We start from the raw sequence: 21,341 nt of genomic DNA on the forward strand, positions 1-21,341 counted from the left end.
TATTTGAAAAAGACAAGTTTTGCAAATGTTGAATTAAGTCATTTTGAATCCTCCAAGTCTGAAACAAATGCACCTTAAATCATGCAACTTATTTAATATTGTGTCTTGTTAACAGTGTTTGTTTTTATTTCAGAGCCAACCCCAGTTCTTCCACATCCTATATGTTCAACAGTTTCGGTAATATAGTTCTATTTGTTGAATGATGCAGATAAGTTTATGTATTTTTCCCCCCTTTGGCTAGTGAAGTTCATCCTTCTGTTTGCTCTGCTGACATGATACAGAATTCATTGTGAGATAAGCATGGGGGATATGGGTGTAGTGTAATTTCAAAAGAATTTCAGTGAGGATTTATTTATACTTTGGGGAGTTCATGGAACCCCAGATTTGGTCTAAGTGATGCTAGATTGTGGAGATTTTTCACCAGGGTTAAAAGTCTTCGCTTCTGAGCACTTAGTCTCAAAATGCTATTTGAGCTCAATTCAGAAGAGTGGGAAGTTTTGAGGCGCTTAACTATATCAGATTTACGACTAATTTGAATCGTAAAGTGAAAGACCCAGGATCCTTTTCTTCTATTCTTCTTATTTATAAAAGAGTTTGCTTTGTCATCTCTAGTGTTAAATATAGTCTATTTACTGTTTTGTTTGGTTTTTCATTGTTTTAAGTGTAGCAAACAATCTTAATGTTTAAAATGAATCAAAACTTGCTTAAACTAATTAAATATTAAGAGTACCAGCTCTTACAAATTTTCATCTCAAATCTTGGGGTGCTCTAAGAACAATAAACTAATAAATTTCCCACTTGCAGGAGAGAATTTTTTCACTCATTTTATAAATCTGGGTTTGCTGTGTGATTGAGACTAAATTGCAGAGAGGAAGTATAGGCAAAAGAATTTCCTACAATATATTTCATTGCCTGTCCCATATACCTTATTTTATCTCTAAAACTTTTCAGACATATTTCTTAATTTTCCCCTGCTTGTATTCTTGCATCTTGTAAACGAAGTTTTTAACGCCTGATCTCCTCTCCTTCTGCAGGCTTATTTTTACATTCCAGGACTCCTTGATCTAAGCATGCTATGGTATCTTTTCAGAGTAGCCTAGATTGTCCTTGCTGTATATGCAGTTTAGCAACAATTAGTTCCTTTTGATTTTTAATTTTTGTGTTTCAACTTTTTACATTTAATTGAATTTCTTTTAGATTTAAGGAAAGAAAAACAATCCGATTTATATACAGTAGTCATGAGTACATTACGATAATAATTAACAGGTGAAATGTATTGAGACTACAAAAGGAAAACCACCTTGCAGATTTTTTTTTTTTTAAAAGATTTTATTTATTTATTTGACAGGCAGAGATTACAAGTAGGCTGAGAGGCAGGCAGAGAGAGAGGAGGAAGCAGGCTCCCTGCTGAGCAGAGAGCCCGATGCGGGGCTCCATTCCAGGGGCTCCATTCCAGGACCCTGGGATCACGACCCGAGCCGAAGGCAGAGGCCTTAACCCACTGAGCCACCCAGGCGCCCCACACCTTGCAGATTTTTAATTATTTCTAAACATATATTTGTGTAAATATACAAGAAATAAGTTTATAAATAGTTATTGAGTAATTAGTAGCATTTCAGTTCTCCAGAACATGAAGTTTTAATTCTCCTGACATGTCATAAGCTCTAGTACAAATCTCCTTACACGCTACCTTGTATGTGGTGGGAAGAAGTGATGACGATGTCAGTAAAAACCTCAATCCCCACCCCCACCCCCCCAAAAAGATTACATTCTTGTTTCTGTTTCTGAGTCAGTTTGTGAGAAATTTCTCTTACCTTCCCACCCTTCCCTAAAATACCTATATCTGTGTCACCACGAACTGTTTAGTTGAAGAGCGACAGGTGTTTTTGCTTGAAATGCATAAAGCTTTGCAGTGTTTTTATTTCATCATCTGTTGCTCCCCCCAGAAAAGTTACAGGGAGACACAGGTTAACGCCCAGTGAGAATTGTCCTTGAACTCTTTTCTGTCTTGAACTTTGTCACCATAAACTGGTTGTTGTTAACAGTCTTTTAAAAACTATGTGTATATTATTCATTTTCTTTTAATTGTGTCTTCTACTCTTGTTGGCTTCTGGGAGCAAGCATTGCTTCCGCCCAGTTTGGTATGTGGGTCAGAAGGCAGTGTTTCTCACCAGGGCGCTGCTGTTTCCTTTTCCTACTTGAGTAGATTACAGATTATACTGGAATACGCCTGAGAAAAGGTCAAAAAGGAGGGTGAAAGTCCTGGAACTGCAGCTGGGAAGCTTGTCATTCTCATCTAGGAAAGGGGTGGGGGGAGAGAAAGAACAAAATAGAAAAATAGACACTCTCCTCCCAACCAAAACAACCCACATTCAGGAAATTCTCATTTGCACAGGATACTTTATATATACTCTGAAAGCATTTTATTTGCTTCTGATTAAATAATTATCGAGTGTTTGGCTGAGAAAGCTTTAATGTTAAATTAGATGGCAAGCGAGAGCTCAGCAGTGTTTTTAACTTTTCGGAGCCCAGATTTCCAGTGATTGTTTCAAAACAAGCTACCATTGTGCTCTTTTCTCAGAGTCAAGAAGTCGGGAGCTTTTCAACTACAGAATTAACTTAGTTAACTCACGGGTATATTTTGGATTTTTATCCCTGTCAGTTCCACAGCAGGATATTAAAAGCAGACCAAAAGTTTTGGTCGTCTGTAGAAAGCAAAAGAGTGTACGCATGCGCGTGCACACAAACACACACACGTGCCCCCCTACGAACTCATTACCTGGTTTTTATCTTGGAAAGATATGTAGGGGATAGAACATCTATTTGAGGTCTGAGAACAGGGAAATTGTTGGAACATGAACAGTAATAATGGGATATTTAGGAATGGAGGTCTTCCTATGGAATTGCCTTTTTGGGGTTCCAGGTTGTTACATGGACATCGGCTTTCAGTGGGCTTCATGAATCCAATTACAAAATGTAATAGTTGTGGGGCACCTGGTTGGCTCAGTTGTTAAGTGTCTGCCTTTGGCTCAGGTCATGATCCCAGGGTCCTGGGATTGAGTCCCATGTTGGGCTACCTGCTTAGCGGGAAGCCTGCCACTCCCCTGCTTGTGTTCCCTCTCTCACTGTGTCTTTCTTTGTCAAATAAATAAAATCTTTAAAAAATATATAATAGTTGAAAATATTAGTCCCCTGTCAGGGACACTGACAAGCAGGCTTCTGTCCCAGAACAAGCATGGATCTTATAGATGAGTGTGGAAAGGTGATGAGAAGAGAATTTGATACTAGTGTAGGAGTCTAACCTATAGGAAAGTTTCTTATGGTAAACTTTCAGAAAAATAGAGTACCTGGAGTGACTAAGGTCTGTGTCCATGAAAGGGTTAACAAGTAAGGAGAAAATGCAGGCCTCCTAATCACAGTGCTCTCCTGTAGGGTACTGTCTACACAGCCTCATGTCCTTTTGCTTTTTCACAGCTGTATCTTTGCCATTTTGTATTTATCCCTGCATCCCTCATGATAACACAAGACAATGCTCTTTTATCCTCCAAACGTTCTATGCTTCATTCCTTTATAGCGCTTAGTCTCTTACACCTTTTGTTCCTAGAAGACTCCTTTGAATGCCATTGGCAGCAGACTGTAGTTTGTGCTTCTAGAAACCTATACTAAAAAGTTTTCTCAAAAAAAGAAAAAAGTTTTCTCTTTGTCACTGATATGATACTGTTTTAAGGTACTTTCTGATCATAGCTCTGATCCCTTGATTGCCTAATGTGATTTTAACTGCTTTTATTTGCATTGGTTCACAGTGTGGTAGGACAGGGAAAATTTTTAAAGTGGGGGAGGAGGCATATATTACATTTATGTCTTTTCTTCCTTGTTTTTAAGAAGAAATGTATACACTCACAGATACACTGATATTAACTTTAATATTTAGCGTAATCTAAATGGCCAACACTTTCAGGATCTTGCTGCCTTCAGAAACTTCTTGAAGCTGGCCCTTTGCCACATTCACATGTTCTCACATCACTGCATTCAGAAGCTAAGAATACCAACCTGGCAGCTTCTGCGGAGAGGGTAAAGATAAAACAGAAAGGAGTCTAGCTTTGCAGCCGCATTACCTGGGAGTTGTTGCTGATGTCTTTAACACAAATGTTCACGTTTGTCAAAGCCCAGTAAATCTTGCAAAGTTTATTTTCCTTGTAGCATCTGTGTTTTATAATGGGTCTTTTAATTTGTTTTTACTTTGTCTGCAGGGATTTCTTTTGTCCGGAGTTTTCAGACTCTGTCTTTTTTTTTTTTTTTCCTGTGGAAGTGAGTCCATTAATGATGACTGGTTTGGGAATATTCCTCTCTGCAAAGCTGACCTGACAAGCTGTTCCTTTAGTGCAGCAACAAAGCCCATTGTTATTTTGTCTCTTTACTTTTATCCTCAACTTAATCCATTTTTCCTCTGTGTTTTTATAGTGTAGAATGTCTGGGAAAACATACTTGGAGACAATGCCTAAATGATAAGATGGCATTTTGAAGTTAGCAAAACTTCTAGTAAACAGGTTATACAAAGTCAGCTTGATGCACAGACAGTGGTACTTATTCATGTGTTAGTATGGGGATGGAGAGTTCCTCAGTATAAGGTACCTGCAACTATTCTTCTAGCAAAAGGTAGAAGAAGAAAAAAAAAAGCACATGAGGTTGTTTTCATGACTCCTTTTTCAAAAATGCAAACGTGTTCAAGTAAACACAGAAAGTCAGTGGTTAAACCCCAGTGTGAACTGTTCTGGTTTAGTGCTTTGTATTCTAACAATAAAAACAATAATAATTAAACAAATGAACAACTGAAAATAAGAACATATCATAGCTTTAAGCATCAAGGGATGTTTTATCAATTCTGATTTTTAAATGATTTTCTATTCCCACGTAGAATTCCTGCTTTAATTTTTTGAGAAACCATTTTGTTGGAACTTGGGATTTTTTTCTCCCAAGAGAACTCTGTCTGTCTTGGGGACTGGTAAACCTCTAAAGGATCAAAGCTCTTGTGGATTTGGATAAAGACCCAAAAGCCTAAGGCTTATAGAAGTTTATCTGTATAGAGTAAGCCCAAAAAACTAGGATGAGAGTCTTAGAAAGGCTTATTTTCTCATGAGATTTTTGGGACTTCCTCTGTTTGGATGTGCCAGAAATACTGTGAGAATATCCATTCTCATGGCATTTGTCACTTACAGGTCTTGTCCCAGCTGGAATTCAAAAGTGTAATGGTGTGTGGAAATATTATATGTATTTTAAGGTTTTATGAAGCTCACTACTAAAACTCCAATTAAACAACCTCTGCTATTTCCATTGTACTTATACAATTAAGAGAAAAGTATAGTAAAGAATGGTTAGTGTAGTGACTCTTCATTGATCTTGGACATTTTTAATTTTGCTGTTACTATCCTATATATGCATGAGAGCTGGAGCAAAGAAAAAGTGCTACTATCTCTCTCTGTCCAAAGGGAAACTGAAGGATAAAATAGAGGGACAGACTTAATCCTCATCTAAGACTTGGGATACTACAAGTCTCTTCCTGCTGAACTTCATTATATTAAGAGACTTTGGATCTAATGAAAAATCCTGGCTTGGAAATTTAGGCTTGATATAACCGTAAGAAAGTGTCTGAAGATCTGTTCAAAAGTTATCAAATCTAGGCTTCTGCTTAGTCAACATGAGACTAAGCAGAATAGCTAAAGCCATGGATTCCAGCATCTGGCTATCTTCTGAAGTATTTTGTGTCCCCTCCAAAATTATTTTTTTCTATAGAGCATAGGCCTCTATTTTCCTGTGCTTCCTGGACATGGGAAAAAATATATTTCTTCCATTCATTTGGTAAACTTTTGCGCTGTCAACAATCAGTAAGACACTGCCCCTAGTCTGGAAGAGAGTCTCCAGTTTTCCTGTAGGATAAATCTCGAGGTTTGTTAGTTCTAGCTGCTTTTTCAAAGAAAATCAATAACACAAGGGATAGTGAAAAAAATTTTTTTAAATTTTTATTAACATATAATGTCTTATTTGCCCCAAGGCTACAGGTCTGTGAATCATCAGGCTTACACATGCCATGGCAACTCACCATAGCACATACCCACCCCAGTGTCCATAACCCAGACACCCTGTCCCTATCCCCCCACACCCCAGCAACCCTCAGTTTGTTTTGTGACATTAAGAGTCTCTTATGGTTTGTCTCCCTCCTGATCCCATCTTGTTGTGAAAAACTATCGTTAGCCAAAGACTTTGAACATTTGAAAAGGGGAGGAGAGGATCACTATAGTTTTTTTTATTAAGGATTTTATTTATTTATTAGAGAGAAGGAGCTTACATATAAGCAAGGGGAGCAGGGAAGTGGGGAGCAGGCTCCCTGCTGAGCAGGCGGGACTTGATTCCAGGACCTTGAGATCATCACCTGCACCGAAGGCAGATACTTAACTGACTGGGCCACTCAGGTGCCCCTAGGGTCATTATAATTTTTGAGTGTAATTTATTGCATATGAACTTTCATTTTTAAATTTGGTGTCTTTTATTGTGTATTTTTTACATGAGGATCATTATGTGTCAGCAAATAACATTTCTTGTCCAATCCGGTTTCCTTATTTTACTAACTGCTGATGTAATTGTTCACACGTCTTTCATCTTATCCTTGTTTTCTACTTGAAAACTAACAGTGTAAAGATGCAGGTTTCTTCCTCTGTGCTTAAACTTTGTATAGCTATCTTCTAAGTTGTCCCTTTAAAACAATTATGAAAAGGTCTCTTTTCTTTTTGTTCCTGAGACATTTTGCAACTATTTTTTAGCATGTTTTTTCCCATCGTAGTTTTTTTGCTTATGTACTTTCTGTCTCATTATGTTATGAACTCTTTAGGAGGCCCTTGGACTTACTCATTCAGGACTAGAACAGGGCCTCATACTGATAAGGTTCAAAAAATGTCAATCGAAAAAATGAATGTTGATGAAACCTTTGTTTGGTACAGTATCTCATTTTGATGTATACAGACATCAAAAGAAAGTCTTCATTTCGGCCCCCAAAGTTCTTAAATCTGTGTTCTGTATCCATTCCCTTGATCATCTATCAGCGTTTCCTTTTCTTACCCCTTTTCATCTGACTTTCCCACCTCTTGGCTGGAATGAACCTACTGAAGATTACCAGAGTTAGTAGCTCTCTCTCAATTCACCTTCCTGAACCTTGTCACCCTTGAGAGTTTTGTTAAGCCATTTACTCTTTCATTAAAGCTATTTTTATAAATTGCTTGCCATGTCCTATAAAATATGAGACAGATGATACCCCTCTGTGTACGTAAATGTACCCAGCTAACTCTACTCTTGCAGATGGGCTGGGTGTCAGAGGCTCCTTCATAAACACAGACACTAAGAGTAAATGCCTGCAAACTTGGGTGTTGCTTGACAGTACAGTAGGGGTCTGAGAGGGAAAGGTCTGAAGCACCTTGTATGTTCTTTGGAAGTTGCCCTTCATCCTGGTGGGCCAGTGAAGGGTTTTGAATGATGGCTAACTAAATTACAAGATTTGGAGCTTCTCAGTGAATGGCTTCATTTTTCTAGACCACTCATCCTATCCATAAAGTTCAGTGATCTCAGAATCTGTACTGTTCCCTTGCTAAAGAATTTACCTAATTTCCTGTTCCTCTGGCTCAATTAAAAAGTTCTTTTAAAACTGAAATCATTTTATCTTCTTACTGCTTTCCATTATAATCGTCTCCTCTAGTTAGAGATTCCTTACTATTGTTTCACAAATGTAGCATCCCCTTACACTCTCTGCTATTTATGTTATCCTTCATGCTCAGAATATTTCTTCTCTTCTGCTCATATCCATATTTTGTGCATCTTTCAAAGCCTAGGTTATGTCCTATCTGCTTCATGATTTCTTCTCCAAATAGTTGATCCCATTTGTACTTATCTTTTAGTACTAGGCAGTTAGCATTTAAATTATTCTTGTTTCATGCACATTCAACTGTAAGCTTCGTGCTAACAAGGAATGCAGTCTTCCCAGCAGGTAATCTTGGGCTACGTTATTCAACAAGTATTTGGCTACTAGTTGTGAAATGTGTGTTTTATAAACAGTCCTTGAATTTCACTAGCTTGTGACATTTTAGTGCTGCAATCTGATTTCAGAATCAAATTAGTATTACTATTGTCTAATGGTGAATCTTGCATCTATTTACATCTACAGTGGTTTAAAGAGTGTCATAGTAAATCACTTTGAATGATTTAACTATAAAAATGTTTTTCTGTTATTCCTCTGTGGGATTCCACTTTTCATATTACTTATAAGGTCCTATGCTGTGTGAGGGTAGATATTATTGGGTAATTTATTAAATGGCTTAAGGCATCTTATGTATATTATGAATGTTTCCTTTTATTATCCCTGCAGTAGGTGTGGGTTACTTCAGTTAACTTTAATGTGAATTCTGATTTGGAAATTGGGGAGAGAGAGACAGAAGTACTTGTGGGCATTTCTTATCTTATTTTGCTGAGGAGATATCAAGTGTTTAACTTGATTATCCTATAGATGTGTGTTTCCCCAAACAAGTCACATTTGGTTAAGCCATTATGCTAACTCTGAAGATTCCTTCATTTTGTAATAATTTTTTTAAAAGACCTTCTTAACTTTCTACTTCCTCTGAAACTACCATTAGCTACAGTGTGGTAGTTCTCCCATTGTACTGAATCCATGATGTTTTAAATGTGAATGTCTTTCAGAGACATGGGGAGTAACTTCTTTGACATCAGCTGTAGCAGCTTCTTTCTAGATATGTCTCCTGAGGGTGAGGGAAACAAAGGCAGAAATGAACTATTAGAACTACATCAAAATAAAAAGCTTCTGCACAGCCGAGGAAACAGCAAAACTAAAAGGCAACATCTGGAATGGGAGAAGATATTTGCAAATGACATAATATGATAAAGAGTTAGTATCCAAAATTTATAAAGGACTTATGAAATTCAGCACCCAAAACCCAAATAATCCAATTTAAAATGGGGTCAGAAGACATGAATAGATCTTTTTCCAAACAATAAGTAGGACAACAGACTCATGAAAAGATGGTCAGTATCACTTATCATCAGGGAAATACACGTCAGAACTGCAATGAGATATCACATCACACTTGTTAGAATGGCTAAAATCAATACCACAGGAGACAACACGTATTGTTGAGGATGTGGAAAAAAGGGGAATCCTCTTGCACTCTCGGTGGTCTCAAAAAGCTAAAAATAGAACCACCCTACAATCCAGTAGTAGTACTACTAGGTATTTACCCAAAGAATACAAAAATACTAATTCAAAGGGATATATGCACTCTTAATGTTTATAGCAGCATTATCTGTAATAGCCAAATTATTGAGACAGCCTCAGTGTCCATCAGCTGATAAATGCATAAAGAAGATGAATCATTGAATACTACATCAGAAACTAATGATAGTACTATATGCTGGCTAACTGAACATAATAAAATAATAATAAAAGATGTGATATATATACAGTGGAATATTAATCAGCCATAAAAAAGAATGCACTCTTGTCTTTACAGCCACATGCATGGTGCAAGGGAATATTTTGCTAAACAAAATAAGTCAGTCAGAGAAAGGCAAATATCATACAATTTCATTCATATGTGGAATTTAAGAAACAAAACAAATGAGCAAAAGGAAAAGAAAAGAGAGAAAGAGGAAATTAAGAAACAGACATTTAACCGTAGAGGATAAACTGATGGTTACCAGAGAGAGGGTGTGAAGGGTTGGTTAAATAGATGGTGGATATTAAGGAGGGCACTTGTGATGAGCACCAGGTAATGTGTGAAAATACTGAATCATTATATTGTACACCTGAAACTAATATTACACTATATGTTAATTAACAGGAATATAAATAAAAAGTTAAAAAAGAGAAAAAAGGTTAATGTCTTTTAGGATGTCATTTAGAAATAAGATATTCATCAGGATCTTTTGGCAGGTATTGTTTTTCTTTTAATGTGTATATAAATTTGTCTTCTTAATTCAAATTTGTAAAAAATAAAGTGTGTGTTTACTGTTGCTGTTATTTATAAAATACCATATTTATTGTTAACCACAGAACCAGGGCAGGTGACTTTTATAAGAAGTCAAGAATAATGATTTGGAAGTAACATTGGGTCAATCAGATGTTTTCTGTATGGAAGAGTTGTTGAATTATAAACACGGGAGTCATTATTATAACATGGAGAGTGTGGAAATTTTTCTATAAATTTTCTGTGTAAGTGCATGAGTTATTAAGAATCACTCTAGCTTTACAGTTATAAAGAAAATGTGGTATTGGTGAAAGAATAGACACATGGATCAATGGAACAAAATCTAGAATTAGACCCATGCAGATATGATCACTTGATTTTTGACAAAGATGAAAAGGCAATTCAGTAGAGCAAGGACCATCTTTTTAATGGCGATGAAATAAGTGGATGTCCTATTTCAAAGCAATGAACCTCAACTCATACCTCAGTCCATATACAAAAATTAACTCAAAGTGAATCACTCTTGCCACTTCTATTCAATATTGTACTGGCAGTTGTAACCAGGGCTTTTAGGCAGTAAAAGAAATGGAAGTCATCTGGATTAGAAAGGAAGAAGCAAAACTTTCTTCTTTGGGGATGACATCATGTACATAGAAAATCATAAGAAATCCACAAAAAACCTGAAATAAGCAAGTTCAGCAAAGTTATAGGATATACAAGATCAATGTACAAAAATTAGTTGTATTTCTCTACATTGGCAATGAACAATCTGAAAAGTACGATTAAGAAAATTTCTTTTTACAAGTGACGTAAAAAAGAGGAATAAATTTAACCAAAGATGTATAAAACTTGTACCCAGAAATCTACAAACTAATGTGCAAAGAAATGAAAGAATAGCTACATCAATGAAAAGGCATCTCAAGTTCTTAGCTTGCCATCTTGTTAAGATGGCAGTAGTTCCTTAGCTGATTTGCAGACTCATTGCAATCCCAATCAAAATCCTAGCTGGCATTTTTGCAGAGAATGACAAGTTATAGGTGGAAGCAGCAAGTTTTGTTGGATATAATGACCCCTTGAAGAAGGGCATCAAACCACTGGCTATCTCTAAACAGAAAAGAAATTCAATATGATTTTTCTCTATTCTTTTCCTATCTTTAGTCCCTCTGAAAATTTACTGTTACAAAGATGCTTCACAATCACTATTCTTCCTTGGAAATGGTGACTGAACAGGGGTTCTCAGAGTTTTTAAAAATTGAAGTACTATCTGTAGTAGTCTGTCTGTATTTGGGCAGATCTTTGTGTAATGTCTATTTTAGAAGTTATAAGTTATTTAGAAATCGAATTCCTAAGATTCAAAACATGGAAATTCAGAAGAACAAGCAAAATCACCTAAAATTTCTAATTCCGTGTGGCTTTTATCTGAAGAGGACTTTGACAATGTAATAACAATTTCTGCCTTTATATTTCATACCTTACTCTCTGTGAGATTTGTAACTTACTTGGATTTTGTAGCTGTAGGCCACAAGGTGGTGACACCAAATAATACAGAAATACCAAATGCCCAAGTGGGTGCTTCTATTCCAGAATATAGTATATTCTGTTTTGATATGCTGGTCTCTCTCTCTCTCTCTCTTTTTTCAGTGACTGTATGTGGTTTCTATTTGTGTTAAGAAAAATTGGTCTAACACTTCTGCCCAACAAAATTTAGTTCAAAATTTGTCATTTGGCCAACATATCAGTTAAAAGAAAGAATTACAGAGATTATGGATCCTGCCTTGCCTCAGGCTTTCAGGTTTCATAATACTAGAATAATAGACATTATCAGTTATATTTTGAGGGCACTGATTAAAAAAAAAAATAGAAAAAAGTCCTAAGCCCCTACTTGTAAAGTTGTGATAAACTTCATTCACTTAAGCTTTGGAGATTCTTGTTTCATTAGCTTTCATTTATTTCATTTCATTTCATTTCATTGATACATAAAAAATCATATCTCATATGTTACAGGAAATTAACTGTATCATATAATATAAATCATATATATATATAAATTAAAACATAAAATTTTTAGATTGAATTTTTTGATCTGGGGTTAGGCAGATATTTTATCAGTTCAACACTGCATATATGAAACAAATTCATGAAGTGGACTTTATGGGGAAAAAATCTTTTGTTTGTTGAAGATCTGTAAAAGAATGAGAAGACAAGTTACAGGGTGATAGAAAATATTTGAAAATTGTTTATCTTCCAAAAGGCTTATGTCCAGAATATATAAAGAACTTTTAAAATGTGAGAGTAAAATCTATAAATAATTCCTTATATTTGTAGCCATTTGATTTTCGACAAGGGTGCCAGGACAATCCATTGAGGTGGGACGGGATAGTCTTTTCAACAGATGGTGGTGGAACAAGTTGGTATCCAACATTCAAAAAAAATGATAGTGAACCCCTACCTCACACCATTTATTATTATTATTCTTAAAGATTTTATTTATTTATTTGACAGGGAGACACACAGCGAGAGAGGGAACACAAGCAGGGGAAGTAGGAGAGGGAGAAGCAGGCTTCCTGCTGAGCAGGGAACCCGATGTGGGCTTCAGTCCTGGAATCCTGGTATCTTGACCTGAGCCGAAAGCAGACACGTAATGACTGAGCCACCCAGGCGCCCCTGCCTCACACCATTTATAACAATCAATTCAAAATGGATCAGAGACCTAAATGTCAGAGATAAGAATAAAAAACTCTTGGAACAAAACATAGGCATAAATCTTTGTGTCCCTGCATTTGGCAATGAGTTCTTAGATCTGAGAACAAAAGCAAAAGCAACTAAAGAATAAATAGATACAGTGAAAATTAAAAACTTTCATGCTTCAAAACGGACCATGAAGAAAGTGAGAAGATAACACGTGGAATGGGAGAAAAATATTTGTAAATCATATATTTGACAAGGAACTTGTATCTAGAGAATATGATTAACACTTATGATTGAACAGTGAAAAGACGATCTGATTTTTAAATGGGCAAATGTTTTGGATTGACATTTCTCCAAGGAAGATCTACAAATTAACAAAATGCACATGAGAAAGATGCTTAGCAGCCTTAGTAGTTAAGGAAGTGCAAATCAAAACTGCAGTGAGATGCCACTTCATACCTACTAGGATGGCTAAAATAAAAGAGACAATAGCAAGTACTGTTGAAGATGTGGAGAAGCTGGAGACCTCATACATTGGTGCAGCGACAGATTGGCAGTTCCTCACAATGTTAAATATAGACCTAACAATTCCATTCCTAGGTATACATACCCAAGAAAACCGAAAACACATGTCTCCATAAAAAACCTGTACACTTTATTATGTTCATAGACACATTAGTCATAATAGCCTAAAAGTGGAAACAACTCGTTCATCAACTGATAAATGGATAAATAAAATGTGGTATATCCATGCAATGAAATGCTATTTGGTTATAAAAAAAGAATGAACTGATAGATGGCACAATATGGATGAACCTTAAAAAGATACTAAATTAAAGAAGCAGTCACAAAAGGCCACATTGTATGATTCCATTTCTGAAGTATCCAGAATAGGCAAATCAATAGAAACAGAAAGGAGATTATGGTTGTCAAAGGCTGAGGGATGGACCAAAGGAGGAGGAATTGCTAATGGGTATAGGCTTTCTTTTTGGGTGATAAAAATGTTCTGAAATTTGATAGTGGTCATGGTTGTGCTACTCTATATACTAAACACAGAATTATATACATTAGAAGAGTGACTTCTGCAATATATGAATTATAGCTCAACAAAAAATATTAACACAGTTCTTAAAATGGGCAAAAGATTTGAGCACTTTATCAAAAAAGAAATATGGATGACAAATAAATGCATGAACAAAAAAAGTGCTAAACATTATTGTGCATTAGAGAAATCCAAATAAAAGCCAGAATAGCTAGAATAAAAAGAGTAACAATACCAAATGATGGTGAGGATATGGAAGATCTGGAATTACCATACTTCACTGGTGAGAATGCGGTCTCAATTATTTTACCTATGCAAACATTCATTTACTATATGACCAGCAATTCCATTTCCAGATGATTTATCCAAAAAGGAAATTTGTATTCATACAAAACCTGTACATAAATGTTTACAGTACTTTTATTTGTAATAGCCAAAAGCTGGAAACAGATGTTGTTTTACCAGTGATAAGATAAACAAATGAACCAGTTCCATATAATAGGATCATATGCAAGAATAAAAAGGAAAGATCTCTTGATCCTTTCAGGAAAATATAAAGTAGATGAATCTCAGATGCATATTGGCAAGTGAAAGAAACTGGACCCAATAAGCTCCATACTCTGTGATTTCATTTACAGACAGTCTGGAAAATACAAAACCACAGAGAGGGAGAAAAGATAAGTACATAGGAGAAGTTTAGCTTCCTGGTGAGCTGAGAGCAATTATTCCCCTTGTGGATCAGATTTTATTTCACAGTTGAGTTTGTTTTTCCTAGTTATTAGTGAGCCATAATGACTCTTTTTATTTTTTATATTAATGCCCAGCATTAAAAAAAGGGAGGTGTTGATTTGATGTTTTTAAATTTTATGGTATGGTGTGGTAGATAATTGAGAAGAAGGTGATGTTTTTGCCTATGACTTTTGTTAGTCTCATCCGTACTGCCTTTGGATATTCAACTTATGACTCACGTTTCTTTCACCCTCCCAGGCTTCACAGGCTGCTGTGGCTGGAGTATTATATCCATTTACTCTCAAACCTGTTCAGAGAAATGCCCCATGCCTTCTTTAGATTACTTTTACATCTTCCTGTTGTGTTTTCTTTTGCGATCCTATATTTCTTCATAACACCAAAAAATTCTAATTAAATTTTATACTGATTATTTGTATAACCATTTAACATCTATCCAATTCTGTATCTTCCTTTCCTCTCCCCACAAAGACTAAAGTATCTGTTTATAATAAGCCACACTTGGTGTTACCAGTATCCTTTATTTATTTATTTTTTTCCTATCCATATAACCATGATTCTTTTGGAATCAGTTCTGCCTTTGATAACTTTCTTAAATGATTAGTGGGGTGAGTGCAAACCCCATCAGAGAAGGAGATGTCCCTTGGTGATGCTTTTCTTTGTTTTTCTTTTTATAGGGAAACTAAACAGCCAAGACTCCTACAATAATTTTGCCAACAACAATCCTGGCAACCCCCGGCTCTCTCCTCTTCCCAGCTTGATGGTACTGATGCCTCTTGCACAAATCAAGCAGCCAATGACATTGGGGACCATCACCAAACGAACAGGGTAAGACCTTAGGCTTGATACTTTTTAAAATAGCTGTTTCAGAGGATTGGATACATAAAAATAAAATGTCCATTTCCTTTGGGTGGTTTAATTATGCTCTTTATTTCCAGCCCACTTGAAACTTTAATGGCAGCAGATTAAGTACAAAGTACAGAGCATGCACAAACATACCTGAATACAACCATGTACATATACATCTGTAGCAAAAACAAAGCAATGACAAATTGTGAAAACTAGTATTGGCTAATAAAAACCAGACCCATCTCCTCAGGCTTACACTTACTGAAAGTAGTGTCAGTTTCTTGCTTTTGTGGACAAAATCCATTATGATCTGGATTTATAATGACTCCCAAATTTTAACTGGTCCAGACACTAAGGAAGAACCTCAGATGACAACTGTGTTTCTAACACGTAAGAAATCACCTGTATTATGGTATAATTTACATATAATAATCTGTCATTAGTGTCCGTTCGATATGATGTTATAGGTAGTTTTCAAAAGCCAGAGTCCTAAGATTTGGGCTTTACTCATGATTGGTCATTAACATCCTCAAAGATATTTAATGACTCGCTTGATGTGTCTGAGTTTATAAATCTTAATTACTATTGGCTATGAATATAAAATTATCACTTCTTTGGGTTCCTGAAAGTAAAGTGTGATATCTAAGATATCTTTAGATGATCAATTTTGTGATGACTCTGAAATTCCATTTTGTATGAGAAAATATATATGTCTCTAGGCAAATTACCTATATCATCAATAAGCAATCCTGAGGTTTAACCTAATTTGAAATGAAACAACTGTTTTAAATTTTGTATTCATGTAGTCCAGAGAAAACCCAATCCTGGCTTGAAACAGTCTTCAGGGTCTTTCCAACAAAAGGAATAGAGTAAATTACTTGGCTGTTATATGAAAAGGTCTTAATATTTTTGTGCTGGGTGGTAAAGTGTTTGTAGAAGTTACTTTTGTGAAGAGAAATACTCATTCTCAAGGATAAGGCTTTGGAGCTCCAGATTTCACCATGGCACAGAAATGGACCCTTTATGTAGTGGAGTGGTATTTGTATACAAATATGATCTTACTGCTGAATGCAGAAATAAAATTGAGTTTGTTGCATGTTAAGGGTTGGGTGGAAGGAAAAATAGAGCAAACCCAGGCCCTAAATCAGACATGTTATGATATAGATCATTTGGCCTATATTCCTTTCTCTTTAAATTGGTTTCAGCTTTTTAACTCTTTGTGTTAAGTAATTTAAGTAGAATTTTGACTTCCTTTCCTCTTAGTTTCTTTATTTTAAAATAAGTAAGTGTAGCCATGAGTAAGAAAGACCTTATGAACTTATATTTACAATTAGCTCATTTTTTCCTTGTATGATGTTACTCTTTGGGATGCAGAATCAAGTAAAAATTGGTTAAATCTTGAATCATAATGTTTTTTTTTTTTTACTCATAGAAATCAGTATGTAATTGTACCTTCTTGATTCAACAGAGCATTGTACAATTCCTGTAAAGTACTTATGAGTTTTTATGTGTGTTTCCTGAATCTAAGTCAAAGAGTCCTCAAAATTGTTCTTCTTGAATTTAATTCTAGCTTTGTTTCTGGTGTTTGTTGTTTTTAAAACTTAAGGGCTATGCTGTTTTTATAATGCAAAGAATTAGCTTTCTTTTTCAAGTTAACTTTTCCATATATATATTATTATTCAAATAAGCTTTTCTGTATATATATAAGCTTATTCAAATAAGCTTTTCCATATATATAGATATCTATCTATCTAAGATAGTAATTGAAGTTCTATATATGAAATCCTATGATGTTAGAATTTAATTCAATATATTTGTGGGGAGGAGTGGAAACTAAGTCTACTTTTGTATGTATTTGAAATTTTCCACTATGAAAACATAGTCTCTCATTTAGACTTTCACACTGTCTCTTGCTGCGCTCTCTGGCCTTAGATGGGCAGAAACTAGTAATCATCTGGTGTCTCCTGCTGCATACTTTATGAACTTAGATAAATTGTGTTTCCTTGTCTTTTTTTAAAAAGTCACAATTCCTTGATTTCTAGAGTATGTATATTATGCCCCCTTATAGACAATTCAGTAGTTTCTTATTAATGAAATCAATTATATGAATTTGAGTTACATACTTTGAAATTAATATTAGTTCAAAATACCGCATTGTTCTCTTGGCCATTTATCTCAATTCTCAGATCTTTCTGTTTTTGCTGAGTTTTTAAATTCTTTTTAGCATGTCCTATGCTGAAGTGTTTCAAGAGAATAATATTTGTCCCATAAGGAGTACTTGGTTTGTAATTTTTAAAATCTTCACATAGATTGAGGTTTACAAAAAAAGTTCCAAGACAAGTAAAAGGAATTCCTATATACTCAGATTTCCCAAATGTTAACAGTCTCTCCTTTTTGCCTTATCATTCACATTTGCTCATTCTGCCCACTTGTGTACAGACACACAACCCTCCCCCCCATATTTTTCTTAAATTGTTTCAAAGTAATTTGTAGACTTAGTAACCCTTATTCCTACAAATTTCAATATATAAATTCTAAAAATAAGGATATCCTCTTCTAAAACCATAGTATAGGTATCAAAAGAAGAGATTTTAAAACTCACTGTGAGGTTTTTAAATTGTAGTTGTTGTCTTTAATGAGTTCTCTGTTCGTACCAGAGCCTTTAGTGCACCACAAATTACCCCACCTACTCTTTTACCCCCTTCACTTATAATTCTTTTTTTCCCCATTCCTCCCTATTCTCCTATTCTATTCTATTCTGTTCTTTCTCTCGCTTCCTATTAACACAGATCATAGTGACCTATAAGTACTTTGATAATAGTATTTGTAACTTATAGTTGGCTATTGCTAGATTATAAGACTTTGTACCCGTCAGCCGCTTTCTGAAGGGTTCGTTGATTATATCCAGAAATTGCTATAGGGGACTTTCCTTATAATTCTTTTACTCTAAGTCACCCCATTTGGTTATAGAATTTTGAGAATACAGTTTGTGGTTTTATTATCTTAAATTGGATCATTTTCATGGAAATATATGTATTTTGCCTTATGAAAAGTAATGTTTCATGAGAATATAATATATTCCCTTAATTTTTGTTTTTGATATATGCTGAGATTTGAACCAAATCCCATACATTTCATGTCATTAGATTTCATCTCATTAGATTTTAAAGGCTATATTTATTTCATTTTTATTAAAAATTTTTTACTATGACCAATTCTCAATCTGCAGTCAGATAATTTGCATTATTTCCATTAAATTTCATTGTATTTACTGAGAATTTTGATTGCCATATTAAGGCCACTAGACTGAGGAGCGAATAGACTTTTCATATTCCAGGTCTCTTTTCATTCTGGAAATTCCAGTTGAACTCTAACTTTGCTTCTGTGCCATGCCTTTCCTAGCATTTAAAAAAAAAAAAATTAACAAGGAGTATTTGACATGGACTATGTAGAAATACAACACAGAGCTGACTTATTTATAGACGTGTAAATTCTGTGACTACTTCCAACATACCTGATAATGTATCTAATAAAATTATATACCTACCTCGTTAGATCAGCATTTATTTATTCCATGTCCTAGATATTTGGCAAAAAGGCAACATAAGCATAAAACGTTGTATTTCTAGCACAGAGATTTCTAAGGATTGCCTAGGATCCTGTATTTAAATATTCAAATTGAGATGGAAGCCTCAGTTCAAATCTTGAGGGGATAAAACGTGTGCTTACAATATTTCACATCTGCCTTCTTATTTTTGGAAATATATATCCCTGGAAGCCTGTGCAGTGTCAGGGACCATCTGTCTTACTCCAAGACATGCACAAGGCCAGTAGGACTACAAATGGCAAAAGACAGATGTATTTTCACCTTCATGTTTTGTACCTTGAAGCAGCACTTGGAGGAAATAAGGCCTGTTTTGGTAACAGCTGTTGCTTAACCTGACTACAGTATACACTGATGAAGCCAAAAGAAGTGCTAGAAATCATTTGGTTCAGCACTCATTTGAACAGAATCCAGTTTCTTCCAGTCTAAGACTGGAGGATTGGAAAGATCTCCATCATGTTTTTATGATTTGTAAATAAGAATAGGTCTTATCTAGTAAAGTGAAACTGGGTGCTAAGGAATTGCATTATTTTGGAGTGTTAAGTATTTATAGTAGGGATTTATTAAACAGCATTTGATAGATGTTTGGCTGAGTTAATGAATCAAGTAAATGATAAAAACTTTTTTGAATGCTTCCTATGTAAAATTTTACTAAGTAGATAATTTTTCATCAGTAAGCTTAATTTTATGTACATTAAATCTAAAGTTATTAATACATATACCTCATTGTTAAGGCACAGAGAGCAGTAAATTTTGAAAAGATCTGAGTGATTTCAGGGGAATGAAAAATGTAGACATTGGTAATGAAGTCATTTCCTTGCTCTTAACTGACCATTTTTAGCGAAGTAATGAGATGATCTTTTGTCTTTTATAAGTTTCCTTTTTCTTAAATGGAGCAGCTTCTGTTCCTTTTCCCTCTCCCCATCTTTATACTTATTCATTTCTTTGGGAGCAGTTTGAAGTGGGTATTAGGAACCTTGGGCACAACTCTGTAGAAATAAGTTAGGTCATATAGGGGAAGGTTATTAACATAGGAATCTGATGCCCTGACTTCTCATTTGGTTCTGGTACCTATTACCAGTGTGTCCTACGTAAGCTTCTTCATGTGAAGAATACAAGTTTATATGTATGGATTATGATCTTTCAGCTATACACTATATAAGTTCCCACCAGGCCTAATTACCTAATTTCTAAGCCTTATTCACTGTCCTTCGCTAGTGCTGAATAAGACCTTCATTAGGAAAACATAGGTAATTGTTCTTATTTAGAAATGGAAACATTTCATAGCATTGATTTGGTTATCTCTACTTGAAATTTGTAGACCAAATTTGGAATGGAGCTTGCTAAGTAAGTAAATGACATCGGGATATAGTAGACCTTGAAGAAAGGTCTATTCTGTCTTTTTCTAATTCAGTTAGGTCTTCTTTGACTCATCTATACAGTTTGGCCTGAGCCCCGAACCTTATAGGGGAAGCTCCAAGAATTAAACAGGAAGGATTTGGAGAAAGACTCATCAGGTAGAGTAGTGGATCATAATTCTCCACTTTCCAGCCCTGTCTCATGTAGGTGTTAGTTTTGGATAACTAAGCTATAAATCTTTGGTCCCAGGTATAAAATAATGGACAGTGTATTTTCATTAGGATGGATATGGATAGATCTGCATGTACAATATATACTTACCATAGTTTGGGTTTACAATTTTGTACTCCATCATTAGAATACTTAAAGTTCATCTATGCTTTGCATATGTTTACTTACATATGTTTGTTCCACTTTGCCATAAATCCTTGGATTTTGTAGTTTTTGAATGAAGCCTACTATTAAAAATCAACAGGCATAACTTTCTACAGAAATTTGAAAGTCTGTGCTACTCTAGTCTCTTTTCTGCAACATCTGGCAGAATTTGAACATTATCTAATGTTTTCTAATGAAAATCTTGAGTTTGTAATTTAAATTTGCATGTTGAGTATTTCTCAAATTAGGTAGTGTAGCTGTCTGTTTCGGCTCCAGTTTTCCCTACAAATCACTAATTTGAGAGCCAGCAGTGCTACTCTTTAGTAGGGAGTGATTAAAATTAAACGAATGAAAATTTAAAAGTAACACTTGAAAAAAATAACGTAAGGACTAATTTGCTCATATGCATGTGGGAATTGTGTGTCCATTTCAGTAGCTGCTTATGGGGGTTCACAAAATGTAGCAGAGTCATTAAAATTCCTAGAATATATTAGTAGAGAATATGGTTTCACTTTACAATTTTACACATTGTGTTGTATAGCATTTCCTCTGTTTTTTTGGTGGTTAGCACATTTAATATTTATATGGGCTTATTCATTTTTCAGTTTTATTGAGAAATAATTGACATATATTTTATGTAAGTTTAAAGTGTATAGTG

The 21,341-nt window shown here is 35.0% G+C and overlaps 1 protein-coding gene across 12 annotated transcripts in view; it reads left to right on the top strand.

Annotated features, from left to right (window-relative positions):
- BCAS3 (BCAS3 microtubule associated cell migration factor) overlaps positions 1 to 21,341 on the top strand; it is a 587,541-nt gene that overhangs the window by 249,520 nt on the left and 316,680 nt on the right. For all 12 annotated transcript variants that reach the window (XM_032320065.1, XM_032320063.1, XM_032320069.1 and 9 more), the window contains exon 16: positions 15,174 to 15,324. In XM_032320065.1, the coding sequence (XP_032175956.1) occupies positions 15,174 to 15,324 (151 nt within the window). The remainder of the gene's footprint in view (positions 1 to 15,173; positions 15,325 to 21,341) is intronic.

The sequence above is a fragment of the Mustela erminea genome, chromosome 18 (genome assembly GCF_009829155.1).
Source record: "Mustela erminea isolate mMusErm1 chromosome 18, mMusErm1.Pri, whole genome shotgun sequence".
Classification (NCBI taxonomy): Eukaryota; Metazoa; Chordata; class Mammalia; order Carnivora; family Mustelidae; genus Mustela; species Mustela erminea.